Source organism: Pinus tabuliformis, chromosome 6, assembly GCF_031772625.1.
Source record: "Pinus tabuliformis cultivar Carrire ecotype Pingquan chromosome 6, CPIR1, whole genome shotgun sequence".
Lineage (NCBI taxonomy): Eukaryota > Viridiplantae > Streptophyta > Pinopsida > Pinales > Pinaceae > Pinus > Pinus tabuliformis.
The window spans coordinates 363,832,217-363,847,481 of NC_142292.1; the positions used below are offsets into that span (position 1 = coordinate 363,832,217).

The 15,265-nt window shown below is 37.0% G+C and overlaps 1 protein-coding gene across 1 annotated transcript in view; it reads left to right on the forward strand.

The window, feature by feature from the left end:
* The first annotated feature begins 10,875 nt into the window (after window positions 1-10,875).
* Window positions 10,876-15,265, forward strand: part of LOC149258807 (uncharacterized) — a 408,511-nt gene continuing 404,121 nt past the window's right edge. Inside the window, exon 1 of the mRNA XM_089416332.1 lies at window positions 10,876-11,839. Coding sequence (XP_089272458.1) covers window positions 11,255-11,839 — 585 coding nt within the window. The 5' untranslated portion in view covers window positions 10,876-11,254. The remainder of the gene's footprint in view (window positions 11,840-15,265) is intronic.

Genomic DNA, 15,265 nt, shown 5'->3' on the forward strand with positions numbered 1-15,265 from the left:
CTAGTTTGAGAGAAATCTTAAGCCCTAGCTCTAATCTTGATTCTACCCTTAAACTTCTTTGGTTAGTGGATTTCTGAAGGTCATTTGCACTTTTTTTTTTTTTTCTCGTTAAAACTATTCTATTATTTACATTATCATAGAACAATTACATCATTACATAACAAAAAGAACCAGCTGCCTGGAGGTAATGGCAGCACGGAACAGCAGAGACCGCAGTCTCAGAGGACTAACCCGACCAAAAAACCAACCCACGCAGGGGCGCCAGTGGAACAGCAAACTAATCCCGCGCAGGGGAGCCAAAAACTTTCCCAGCCACAGAGAAAAAATTCCAGAACCCAAACATAGACAATATCTCATCAGCATTGACACAGAGACAGAAACACCACAGTTTTGACACAAGAGCATATCCGAAAACAACAAGAGTGACCGAATGCCCTCACTAACGGGCAGCAGAGACCTGATAAGAAGTCGCGTCTAGTCTTCAGGATCCTCCTCCACTACCCTGCACCACCCGAATTCCGCCATGTCATGAGCCTCCTCCGTAGCTGTCGAAACGGGCTCCATCTTGACATCCTCATTCTGGCTGATCATCGCCTCCTGAGCTCCCGAGGGACCAGCAAGAGGGCTTTCCGAAACATTCACAAGATCTGTAGAGGGAGTCTCCATGGCTCTCGTGGAGCCATCAGTTGGCATCGTCCCCCGATTGTCTCTGGAATCGCTTTCATCATGGGTCTCCTCAATGAAGAGCACCGAAACATGGGCGTTGATCCGGGGACGGTTCAAAGAACTGTTGAAATTGAAAATTGCAGAGCCAAAGGCGGGCGAGGAAGAGGACTCAGGAGCGTTGGCATCCAGGAATTGACTGGACCGAAGGGGGTTTGCACCATGAGTGCGATGGCAATGGCAATGGCAGCAATGGGGAGAGTCTTCGTCGACAGGGGGGCGCGAAGACCCACCTCGGGAGGTGCCTCGACGGCTGAGCATTCGCTGTCGAGGCCGAACCATGACTGCAGGGCCAAACAGAGTCTCTATGCCTGAGGCCTGGATAGAGCTCAAAGCTAAATTGAATTCCAGAACAGACACGAGAAGACCATATGTAGGTGGGGGAGTAGCCCAAACAGAAAGGCAAACGCTTGGAGCGGCCAGCAGCGCCAGAGGCTGCATAAACAAACGGAACAGACCCTGAATTTGCACTGTGAATCCCATCCTGCAGCCATATATAACACATCTGTCTATGCCTCGAGGCCCTCCCGCCATTACTGTGGCATTCATGGGAGCCGAGGAGCTGGACCCTGCTTTGCGGGTAGAGGTGAACGAAGCATTTATGCTCCTCTACTGAGTGCCTTTAATCCCAATCCCGCGCAGCTGAGAGTGTCCCTTCCCCCATGTGTGACCAGCTCCTCTGCGCATGGCTGGCAGGTGGCCGCGGGTGATCGTCTGTCCCATCTCTTCAATCACCCGCATCCGGGAAGGTCATTTGCACTTGAAAACTCAAATGAATTTAATTATTAGTTGACCTCCCTCATCCTTGCTTGACCTGGTAATTACATTGAAGGTCACTCTCTCAAATCCCTAGACCTTTCTTGGATCCTCCCCTAGGTTTCTCTTGTGGTCTCAAACCTTTATTTAGTTGTTATCTTACAAATCCATTAGAGAGGTCTTGCCTCCTTAGGAAGCCTTCAATTTAGGAGTAACATTGCATTTTAAAAACCTTTCCTCTTAGGTTCAGGTTTCCTCATTAAGCCTTTCTTAGAGAGCCATTAACTTCTCTTTTGAAGCAATTGAGCCATTACCTGAGTCTCTCCTTTGAATGGGCTTTGGAAATCACACTATATCTTGCCTTTGATCCTAACATTCAAGTGATTTCCCTCATACCGAGACTCATCCCATCGGTGAAAGTTCGTAAAGAGCAGGGGAACTAAGTGAGGTAATAATGGGTCTTTGTCCCATCGTTTTCATTTGGTCTAATAGTCATCCCTTAGGTACCCCTCCTAGGACCCCTACTAGATTGTGTGGGAAGAAATTCCATATAACATTTAATATGGAATTGGGGGAAATAAAGTTATTGATTGTTTGACATATCCCACTGCACTCACTCCCTTAAAAGAATGACAAGTATTGTCCATTAATTTGAAATTTTAGAAGAAATTGAACTAATTTCTCCATTATTCACTTCACTTTTGGAAATTGTGAAAGGAAAATGTGGTCACATTGTGTACAAATGCACTCAATTAACTTAGTTATGAACCTGATCTTGATTTATTCTTGAGCCAAGTTGGCGTTATTACACCCAACACAAGACAATGGAGCACATTGAATAACTAATGAGCCATTCAACAACTATGCACACATTCTCGAATCTCACTCCTCCCCGAATCTTGATTATCCTCGATGCTTTTTCCCTACAAGTTGCATCCATTTTTTCCATTTCCATTTGCAACCCATCATTTGCAAAGGGCGCAAACTGCACAACCCATCATCCACAAAGGGCAAGTTACTTCCATGGTCTGACACTAGATTGTTGCTAGCTTTTAATCTATAACAAAGACAAAGGTAGGGCTAGTTGATCTGGTTTTCGAATCTGTTGATTGAGATCAAGATGGAAACCTAGTAGCATAGGAGGCGGGAGTAATACAAATTTCAATATCATCACCAATAGCATTTGTCTAGTTTCTGTCCATTTAGATACAATCATTTAGGAGGTGTCAAGGTGAGAGCTCTGGTTTAATCCAACAAGCCAATTAGTCCTTGTGGATTCAATCCCTTTTTGAAGTCTTCTCACTACTCCTCCATAACATAGGTCTTTAGTCAGAAGATATTCTTCATTATCCTCCTATCAAGAAAATTTTGTTTGCCTCAATTTTTCATTTTCAGGTTTAGCTTGGGCTACAAATGCCACTGTGACAAATGTTTTGATTTCTTTCACATGCTGGAAAATCAACAGGGGCTTTGTTGTTGCCATTTCCTTATTCCAAGTAACATGTAATGTGCATCTTCTTTGGCTTCTAATGAATAGCCTGAATAAATGTAACTTATCTATTATTCCATGAATTGTTTAGCGGGATAACAAATTTAAGGCTTTTTTAGATAAAACTATGTGAGATAATGGATTCGTGAATTTTATTTTTTAAGAGGAATTGTTTCATTTTGATATTTTATTTTTTATTTTATTTTTATGAAAAAATTTATTTAATATACACTTGTTAGAAGTACAATTTTTCTTTTATAATTTTTGATCTTTGAAAAGTTAAATAAATATATACCCTTCCAAATGGACTTTCTAATTTGAAAAGTAATGGAATTTTTAAAATAAAATTATAAATGATAATTCCATTCACACTAGTTAAGGAATTAAAAAATATCAAACACATAAACCATTATAAATATAAAATGTGAAAAAGGAGCTTTTTATTAATTCGAGATAGAGTTTAATTTTCTGGAGACGCTTTTTTCAATAAAACTTTGGTGTAATGATTAAGTTTTGTTTTGATACTAAAATAAATTGTTTTAGAAATTAAAAAATATCAAACACATAAACAACTATAAATATAAAATGTGAAAAATGAACTTTTTATCAATCCGAGATGGATTTTAATTTTCTGGAGACGCATTTTTCGATAAAACTTTGGTGTAATAATTAAGTTTTGTTTTATATTAAAATAAATTGAAAACATGGACACCCGTGGGAGACGCCCACCACATAATATATAATAAGTCGTCGGTGGTCCTGTGCAAGAAACTTTTACCATTGGGAGGGAAGGAGGTCGGTCTCTTTGACGTCAATTCCATGAATATCGGACTTTGACAACTAACCAGCTGTCGGTTGTCCTGCTACGTTTACACATGTGATTTCTCTGCGTACTAAAAACCGCGACATAGTTGGCTGTCCAGTCAGATTTTGGTTCCTTAGTTTCTCTTGCTACAAAAACCGCGACATAGTTGGCTGTCCAGTCAGATTTTGGTTCCTAGTTTCTCTTCGTAACAAGAACCACGGCATAGTTGGCTGTCCAATTAGATTTTAGTTATAGTTACTAATAAGTGTGACACAATTATCTTGGTTCGAAAAGAACTGGAACGTGCATTAAAACCTCTGGTGTATTTCAGTTGGGTTGTTGAGGTCAACCTGAAAAAGTGGACAGAGTATGACAATTGAGTGAAGTCTGCCGTTTCCGTAGGCTTAGGCTAAGGCAGTGGGGGACGATGTGGTACAACTGGCTAAGAGGTGACTTTGGTGAGTAACAAAGGATATGTTGTTTAGTTAATAGTATGCGAATATAGTCAAATCCTTTGCAATCATGAAGAAGAATCTATTCATATAAAAAATTGAAAGAAATTTCTTTATAGGAAGATGCCAATAACTTGTAGTACAATGCAAAATTATTAAGCTCCTTCCATTGAAAATAATACTTTTTATATTATCAAATTATAGGAGGATAAATATCTGGAGTAGAACAAATTGGTTCAGTGCATGCAATGGGAGACCTCGCTTGGATTTCCACCTCAAATTTAAATGGAAAGTTTATTTATTATTTATATTGTAATAATTATATATAAAAATTGAAAGAAAGAAAGAAATTATTGTAACGTTTATGAGGTTAAAAATAGTTTATAAGATAGATTGTTTTTTCATTTGTTTAATGTATTCATCTTTTTTTTTGAAGCTTCACAATAAATGCTCCCAATGTCTCAACAAACCTCTCGCTAAATATATTATCCCAAGATCTAGTTGCCAACGTATTTGCATAACTTTCTTGTTGCCTTTGAAGGTCTCGCATTCTAAAATGCAATGTTTTTCTGTTTCCACTTTTCCGGAAGAACAAAAAATGCATACTCTTTCCTCCCACACTTCTTTTGGCCTTTTCCAGTGCCCTCTTTCACAACGGAGTTGATAAGAATTAGTCCTTAACTGAGCAATAAGAATTCTGGCTCTCCAAGAGATATTGGCCTCAATGTATGCTTTTGGTTGATGACTCTGAGTGGGATTAAAAACTTCAATATAGTATTTTTTCTTTCTTCCTAACTCATTATCCCAAGTAAGCTTATGGAACTTTTCCATAACAAAAGTTTTTATCTCTTTATTGTTTATGGGACACGCGTTCAACCAACACCCCATTTACCAAACCATTTCTTATTTCGCTGCATCCAAGTTTTTATTTTTATTTTTTTTGCACAATCTGTCATTAAAGACAACCTTAGGCTATCTACCCTCTTCCATTTGCTCAATTTTTTTTAAATACCTTATGACTCGCACCATAGCAATTGCTTCAATAGGAGCAACCCCTGTTTCACTTAACAAGATAGCATAAGGAACTGCACTTTTAATCTTGAATTTGTTTGTAATCAAACGCTTCTAAATTTTCTCAATTTGTCTCCACTGCATGTCAGATGTACTGCTGGCCCATAGTTCACAACCATAGAGAATCACCAGAATCACTAGAAGTCCAAAAAGAGTTTGAGTGGTTTTCCAGTCCCATAACTCTGCCTCTCTACACCTATTTTGAAAAGCATAAAATACTTTCCAACCCCCCAAAGTTCTTTTCTTTCTACAACCATCCCAGCTTAGATTTTTGTTGAAGTCAATTCCAAGGTATTTGTAATCTGCAACTTCTTCTAGAATGTTGCCTTCAAAGTAGAACTTATGCTGGTTATGTTTTCTTTTCTTAGAGAAAACCACTACTTTCGTTTTGCTGATAGTGACTTGCATCCCCACACTTCTACAAAAATGCTCAAGGGATAGTAAGTGCTCTTGCAGACCAAGAGCCGATTTAGCAATCAGAATAAGGTCATCTGCATACAAAAGAAGTCTTACAACAAACTTGCCCAAATAGATACCATCACCCCCTTGCGAATGTAACCACTCCTCAAGCTTGTCAATATATAAACCAAAAAGGGTAGCAAACAGTGGACAACCTTGCTTGACCTTGATATCGCTTCTAAAACTTTCAGAAATGCCCGCTGCAGTTTTAATTTTGACTTTCACCTCTTCATACAGCCTATGCACGATTGCCCTCAAATGTTTAGGAACCCCAAGTTCCTCCATCATGTGCCAAAGCTTATCCCTAGGAACCGAGTCAAATGCTTTTCTGAAATCAACAAAGCAACAAAATACTTCTTCCTTTTTCTCCCAAACTTTTTCAATAATGTGCCTTAAAGTTATACAATGATCAACTGTGGAATGTTTAGGTCTAAAACCTGCTTGCCCTTTAGCACACTTATCTCTTTCTTCTGCCCACTTGCTAATTTTATTTTCTAGCATGCTTCCAGATAGCTTTGCAAACAAATGGTTTATCATGATGGTCCTATAATTGGAGGGATTATTGGCGTCATCGCTCTTGAAAAGAGGTATTGCCAGACTAGTTGTCCAATCTATGGGGAGCCCCTGTTGTACGATGTCATGGAAAATTTTTGTAGTGTGAGGTGCAAGGATCTTTGAGCCCCACTTTAGATATTCTGCTTGGATATTCTGAAATAGATATGATTTGTATTAACATATAAACTGAAAAATTGAATTATCAATTATAGATTAAAAAAATTAATTATCAATTTATTTATAAAATTTTTAAATATAAAGTCTGTTTGGTTAGGTTAATTGGTAATGGTCGTGGAAAATAAGTCTCATCAAATTGGAAGGCTTGGGTTCAAATCTTGTGCTATCCTGATGAGAAGTTGGACATGATGAAGATGTAGTCTTACCAAGTTTATATATATATATATAGTTTATTAAAATTATTTTATAACATTTTAAAAAATTATATTAAGAAAATGTTCTTACAACTTGGTGTGGACAATGAATTTCTCGCCAGAATCTAGAGAAGTTTTTTTCAATAAATTTGACCGTTGCAATGTTTAAATCATTTTTTTATGAGTAAATGGGTTCAACACTATCAAGAACCTGTAAGGCACCCAAAATCTTGAAGCTTGCACCAAAATTTTGAAGCTTGAAAGTGGTAACCGAGATTTAAATTTTTTAATGTGTGAATATCTATTGTTTTCCGAATGAAATTTTGGCCTGTTTAAACTACTGGTTAAGAAAATGAATGTATATTAGAAATTAATATTAAAAAATATATGCACATATTTTTTTATTTATTTTTTAACTTATTGATGTTTTTTATTTATTTGCTTCATTTTTATATCTTTTTGGTTTTGATACATTGTTTGTTGGTTTCTTAAAATATTTGAGTTTGTTGTGTTATTTCTTTTTTATTGGGATAGTTGAAGTTAAGTTAATGGATAGCTTTGGATGCCAAATTGTGAGTTTTTAGTTAAACTCAAAGTAATTGTTACCTTGTTTTATATTGTGTTTCTCATTTTTTAATTTGCTTTCTATATTGTGTTATTATTTCTATTGTATATACATGTTTGGATTTTTTGAATTCCTTCAAATTAGATATTTTGTTGTTTACATTGAACCACTATCTAAGTATTTCCCTATATACACTCCTCGTTTCAAAGTGTATTTCTTTTCTCAATGTAGTGCACATCCCACAAAAACCTTATAGGCACTTCCCCTCATTTTGAGGATGGTACCCAAGATAAACTAGTTGGTTACAATTTTGGCAACCTAACTCGATGGGCACATTGAATGATGCCCAATAATAACCGTGGAGGTAGCCAAGCTGACGAATTGACCCTGTGATCGTTTGTAATTCACAACACTCAACCACAAAAGCCCATTCATTAAGCTTCTTGGTATGCTAATATACACCTCACAAGGATTAACAAGAGAAACATTTGAGGTTATGCCCTTGCATGCTACTATGCCTCCAATTGACTCAAATGAATAAAATACTAGAGACAAATTTGCAAAGAACACAACCCATCGTATGTTAGAAGCCTCAATACAGAAGAGTCCTTTATGGTCTAGTGAACATGAAGAGCTTAGAGTGTTGAATTTGCAATATTCCTCCAGGTAAGCCAAGAATTGAGGATTACATGTTAGGTAGAGAACTAAAATCATGTCACTTGTGACATCCATCGATCCTTTGCCACCCTTAAGACTCTAGATTGCCATTAAGGTTAAGTGTGTGGAAGTACCAAAGGATGGTTGAACTTTAATGCTTGTTGATTCACATTAATTTCATGCCACCACTTGTTTAGATTAACACCCATAGGATTTTATTTGATGATTGTCCATGTACTTCGAGTTTAGACATATGGACTAGGGGATGCAAGAAATTGACAAAGCTGCCCTTTTTTTCCTTAGTATCTCGATACCAAGTTGCTTTGCTCCATTAATTAGCTTATTTGCATGACTATCTTGGTCCTTAAGAAATTTGAAATATTCAACCTCTTCAAACTTTCTTGTATCTTTTTGAATTCTAGGAATAAGCCTTAGTAGAGAGTAATTGTTTGAATAAGAGAAGTGACACGTAATGTTGATGATGAAATTTGAATCCCTAACAACCAAAAGTTTTCTATTTCTTAAGTGAAGGCACTTCCATCCTTGATAAATAGTGAACATTTGCTTTGATTATTAGTGACTTCCCCTAATCCCCATTGGAAACTCCATTTCTGATTTCCTCCAGGATAAAAAAAAATACCCCCCTTGATTTGTCACCCATCGTCATTTTCTTATATAGTATTGTGCAAAATATATAATAATAAATAGAAATAACAACTTGTTTGTTACATGATGGTTTAATGGAAAGTTCGAACTGCGATTTCTTTTTCAAGGAAAATCTAATCATAAAACTCAAGAGATGCTGAAGGGATGTTTATTTATATCTGTAGATGGCATTCCTGATACACCTCAACTAGGAGGATGGAAAACCTCAATTGAAAATGCAAAGGATGCATACCCACATTTGATGATAGTATTCTAACACATTTCACTTTGTGGGATTTGAACTAGATAAGGCTAGAAGGGTGCCTCCTAGAAGGGGCCCACCTCTACTATACGTTTGCCTTTAGATTCTCAACCATTACTAAGTCATAGGTTTTTATTAGTATTAACTTGTACCTTATTAGTGCAAAATTGAGTGGGCTTAATGGTTAAAATAATGTGTTTCCTCCTTGGAGGTCACAAGTTCAAAACCAAATAGGGGTAGGGTTTGTACATGTTGAGTAATTAATATTGCTTTGGTATAGGACCCCCAAAGGGAATGCCTCCCAACATCTCTTGCCTTGGGAGATGTCAATACTAGCTTCACCCATTTACCCCCAAAGGGAATGCCTCTCGACATCTCTTGGCTTGGGAGATGTCGATACTAGCTTCACCCCATTTACCACTAAAGGGAATGCCTCCTAATATTTTTTGGCTTATGAGATGTCGGTACTAGCTTTCACCCCATTTTTATGGTTGAAAAAGGAAAACTTGTGGGCTATTAACCCTAGCATATTGTTAAAACACAAACATTGTTTAACTATTATATGGTTTGGAGTTTTTTGCCGAAATTTGATGAAACAATTTTTGGTCAGATTAATATTGCTCTGGTATAGGGCCCCCAAAGGGAATGCCTCCCAACATCTCTTGCCTTGGGAGATGTCAATACTAGCTTCACCCATTTACCCCCAAAGGGAATGCCTCTCGACATCTCTTGGCTTGGGAGATGTCGATACTAGCTTCACCCCATTTACCCCTAAAGGGAATGCCTCCTAACATTTTTTGGCTTATGAGATGTCGGTACTAGCTTTCACCCCATTTTTATGGTTTAAAAAGGAAAACTTGTGGGTTATTAACCCTAGCATATTGTTAAAACACAAACATTGTTTAACTATTATATGGTTTGGAGTTTTTTGCCGGAATCTGATGAAACAATTTTTGATCAGATCATGCATGTTTGTTGTTTAAGATTTGTTTTTAAATGCAAAAATGGATTCGACACCTTGAAAAACTCCAGACATTGAATAGATCAAACTTGTGATTCCAACAAATTCCTTTTGGATTTTAGACAAATTCCACCAGAAAATTTACCAAAAAATCTTCCATACTTATCATAGTTAGACTACCACCAAAAATTGCCCAAAAGCCTCCCAGAAAAATTCTGCTAGAAAAAATCAACACAGATCTACATGGTGGGAAAGAGCACAAAAAGAACACTACACTGTCATCAAAGAAGAATACTCTCGAGAAAACTCTGAATCACAAGAAATCAGGCAAGAAAGAAACAACTCTCAAGACAAGCAGGGGGAAAGCCCCGCCCAACAACAAAAAAGTGATCTCGACTATACTTCAAGCATCAACAGTTATGAGGATTTGAATACCGCACAAATTAAATCTTCATTTAATCCCAAAGCAGATCTTCTAGATCAAACTTATTCTCGGACTATCTTCAAAAGGACGAACACAATAGATTGTGAATAGATTGTGAAGCTAAGACACCAATGTCCCAAGAACCAGAAGAATGAAGGAGATGCAAGATAAAAGAAGTTGGAAGACCGCAGAGAAAAAAAAGAAAGCTACAACACCAATCTCGCCAAGAAAAATGAAGAGCCAGACAATTAAAAACTAAGAAAATTATAAGTCCCATAGACCAATTTGGTCTCAGTGAACGTCAACCATCATCATCATCATTAATATTGATATTTAAAAATGGAGCAATATAATTAATAGACAAAATAGTTATTTGAGAATACAATTTTAAACAAGATCATAATTTTTCAAAATGCCCTTTTAAACTTTAAGAAATTAAACAACTTAAACTTTTAAAAAAATCTATGCTATATATTTTGGTCTAAATTCACCGGAAAAAAAAAAAAAAAACTATGCTTTTAAAAATTACCTAAATAACCTAAATAATTATTATGTAACGAGTTAAAAGAAATTAAATTACGATGAAACTTTAAAATCTTTAATTTTTATTTTATTTATTTATTATAATAATAAGTTATAATTTAGAGTTAAATCTCTGCCAGCACTGAGAAGCCCCAATTTTCCATCAAAATCCTCGGCGCTTCGATGTATGGATAATTAAATCCAATTAAAAATGCAACAGTGGAGTTAGTGGAGAACAAAAGGCAAACAAAAACCAATGGACGGGGTTTGGGTGCTGCAATCTGCAACAGGGAACAAACACGTATGGAAATGCATGAAGCCTTGAAATTCCCGTCAATGGAGGCCCAACCTTTGCGGAATATAGGAAAACCTATTGGCGGGGAAATGACGGTTCTAAATCAGGCCGTGCTCCCTGAGCATGAGGTTTGAAGAGGCCAGATAGAGGCAGTCAGACAGTCCGGACTTATCATCAGTTGGCATCATTTTTGGCAGTTTCTCTTTCCTGGGAAAGAAATTGATACTTGCAGTTCAACGTCAATGGCCGCCACTAATTCTAGAGGTCCGAGCTCCAACACTCGAGACGTCAGGAATTCGAATGCTACTCGTCTGGCCTCCTCCGTCTCCGGCTCTCATTCGCAAATTCTGGAGTCGAGTTGTGTCCATTGCACAGATGTTTTGTTCGGCTTAAGGCTACGCCGTCGACGGAGGCTTCAAAGTCATCATCATGGTAATCGTCGTCTACAGGCGTCATCGAGTTCTAACCAAGACAACGATATTAACGTGCAAGTGAATGCTGCTGCTCCGTTGACGCCCGATCGTCTTGCGACACCTGTGCCGGCTCAGAGGAGGTCGACGGAAAATGAAATTTCCGCAACGGACGGCCGTGAAAATGATGGTCGGACAGCGAGTCTTCCGGTTTTCAGCGACGACGATAGGTCGGCGCATCTGAATGCGGAAGCGCTGGTAAGTGACACAGACGACGCGCGGGTTGCGACTGCCGAGACTGGAAGGTCCGACAGGATCGTCTTCAGAATTGGCGATGAACGGAGTCTCCCTGCAACCGGAAGCGAGATTTCTTCAAGTATAGCCGAAATCTTTAAATGCTTTATCTGCTTTGGCAAGGTAAACAAATTTATTCTGCAGGCATTGTTTTCAAAATTTTTATCTGGAAAAAGTTAAGGGCAGCAAATTCTTACCGTATTTAAATGCAATTTTTTTGCTTAAATATTGTTTGTAAAATCTTCTGTATAATTCTGAATTATTGGCTTAAACAAGGTAAGCGCAGCAAATTCTGACTGTAGTCAATTGCAAAGTTTTATTCCTCGATTATTATTGTAAAATCTTTTGTAAAGTAGCAAATCATTAGAACAAAAATGTAAGTGCTGTAAATTCTTACTCTATTTTATGGCAAAACTTTATTCCGCAAGTATTATTCGCAAAATCCTCCGAAGAGTTTCAAACTATTACCCAGAAAAAGATAAGCACAGCAAATGCCTACCATGTTTGATTGCAAAGTTTATTCCTTGGGTAGAGAAAGGCAAGCGCAGCTACCGTATTTGATTGTATATTTTATCCAAAGAATATTTGTAAAATCTTTCGAAGAGTTTCAAATTTATTATCCATTGAAAGGTAAGCTAAGGAAATTATCGCTATTTAATTTCACATTCCTAGAGTTCAAAGCTTCATCAAGACTGGAAGTAAGTTTTGTGGGACTGACGTGTGACTTGGAGCGTCAGCCCTACAAAAACTCACTCATACAGTCTTCATGAAGCCTTGAACTCAAATGTTCCCAAGAGTTTCAAATTAGTTAGCTAAAAAGAGTTCAGCGCAGCAAACTGTTGCTAAATTTAATTGCATTGTGCCTCTATTATTATTTTGTTAAAATATTAGGATCGATAAGAGAAAGCAAACTAAAATGCTTCGTTTTTCGTTTATGTAAAATGAGATGAACGATTATTTTCCTTGGGAGAGAATAATGTTTTTTCCCCGAAATTAGATGAACTCATTGCGTGGCATTTTCTTGTATCTTTTGTTGTTAATTGTCGAAGGAAGGTTATTAGTTCAAGTTGCGCAGTTTTATGCTCAAACTAGATCACCTACAAGAGGCCAATGCAAAGCTACAAATATATCATTGTAATCTAATTACACTCATCTACTTTACTGCCTAGTGGAATAACCTTACTTTGTGTAATATCCTGTTGTGCTATCTCTTGTGGACATAGACGGTATGTAAATAGACTAGTATAGATTCACTTTAATTTTAGATCTACTAGACACCGAGAAGGATAAATATGAAATCGAGATTCAAATCTATTGGTGCTTGAAAGATCTCGAGTTAAGATCTATATAATTTTTCCAAAGAAAAACTCGTGGTATCCTCCACACTTCCCCAAATATATAGATGGGGGTGGCACAACTGCCAACCACAATAGTAGTTGATAACCTAGTGGGACTTTTTATAACAAAATCTAGCATTGTAGTGCAAAGAGATCTCTAAATTGTCGTGAATATTTCACTGGATAGTTTGTCTCAATAAATCTGATAAAAATAGACCGAAATCTGAAATCTATACTATGAGGGCTACTTTTCTTTAGATTTTTGGATCTATTAATTATTATTTTGCTGCTTATGCATGCAATAGATAAAATGTGAAAAATAGAGAACAATGAAATATTAACACACACCAATCACAATAAACACCAAGATATGATTTGGAAAACCCTTTCAAGAGAAAACCTAGCTGGAAGGTGAGGTTGGTGTGCTCTATTTTGTATAGAATGGAAATGATGTAAGTACAAAGGAGAAGACACTCTCTATGGAGTTTCCTGAAACCTGTGCCCCATGGGCTACTACAAAACACAAAAACCCTCCATTATGCTTTTTGTCTATCCACACTTAGCTACTTCACTCTACAATGGAACAAAATGCAAGAAAATATAATGAAACCCCTTTTCCTCGTAGTGGCCTAGTTATAACATAGTCTGATAGCCAATTAAGAGTTAAATTGACTCATTCAACCCTCAACATGAGTTACAAGTCGACTCTTGTAGAGTCTTGTTCATAGTCCCTACATGGATAGCCCCTTTTCCATGTGTAATGGAGGTTGATGTGGCATCCTCTTGAATTATAGTGGTCAATCACTATAGAACAACTTCTGGAAGACATAACTTTTGCATCTGAACTTTTATTGATGCAATTCTTGGACCATAGGAAAGGTCTTTGATGTAGAACAACGTCACAAGGTATGACGCTTATGCAAGAAAGTTTTACACCCAAAATATGTTGTTTAAGGTCTCAAATTGGCCCTAACAGGTTTCAGAATCCAATTCTCAAAACAAGGTCTCGTTGATAACCTATAAGTTGATTCCTTCAATTTTTCCACTCTAAAAGCATTGAGATGGATGACAATTTATATAATGATCAAATCCTGATCCCAAAGCCTCACTAGGTGACCTAGACAAAGTGCAACAAGCAGAATATCACCATTATCACCTCAGCATCTACTCCCTCATTTTATTGATTAACATAATCCAACACAAGGGAGGCTTCCTGAGTAGATCTCAAATAACCCAATCAACTTAAGCCAAGTGCCCCTTAAGTGTTCGACAATGGTTTTTCATCAAAGGATAAAGATAGGAAATTAGGGTTTAAAGTGGATTAGTATGTAATTTCTAGATTTGAGTTCAAAGATTCCTATGGCTTTTCTGGTAGATTTTCAGCGAAATTTTGCAACTGCTATGATGAACAATTTGAAACTAATTTCTTTTCATATAGACACAAAATTTCTCTACTACTTTTGCAGCGGAATAGGAATAAAAATAAATACACAATCACACAATTCAACACAATTTTTCTAGGGAATCCAATTGGGAAAACCCTCTGCTTGCTTGAGAATATTATTGAAGAAGAATGAGCAATAGATCTTTTACAATACAATATTGTTTTAATAGAAACCAATCTGGTTTTCTCTACTTGTACAAAGTTGAAACACTTGCAAGACTCTGATCCCTACATCCCTATTTCCTTGCACAAATCCCAAGGAAATTCTTCTATAAATTTGCGCACAAGACTCTTTTGGTATTCTGATCCTCTCACAAGCTCACACACACAAACAAAAATCTGTGTTCTCTACTACCTTGTCTCACCAACTCGTGCTCACAAGACAGTGAATAATAATGTGCCTTGATCCTCCTTTTAAGCTTTTCGAATAGGCTAAATCTGGCAAATCTTTATTTTAGGAAATTAAACCGTTGGTTGAAGAGTTGACAAAGGCTATCAAGATGTTATAACTTGTCCTGCCTTATTTAGAAGTTAAGGCTCTCTAAGCTCGTCCTTTTCCAAATTAACTCGCACTAGAAGAGGACAACTGAGCCTCCCACATCTGCACTAGTCAAATTTCTTCATGCACACGTCCTAACTTTTAGGAATTTGCCCTAAATTTTAGGAAATCGTCCTAATTTGTAGGGACTCATCCTAAATCATATCAATTCATCCTAATTTATAGGAATTAGCTCCTAACTTATAGGAATTGATTCCTAACTTATAGGA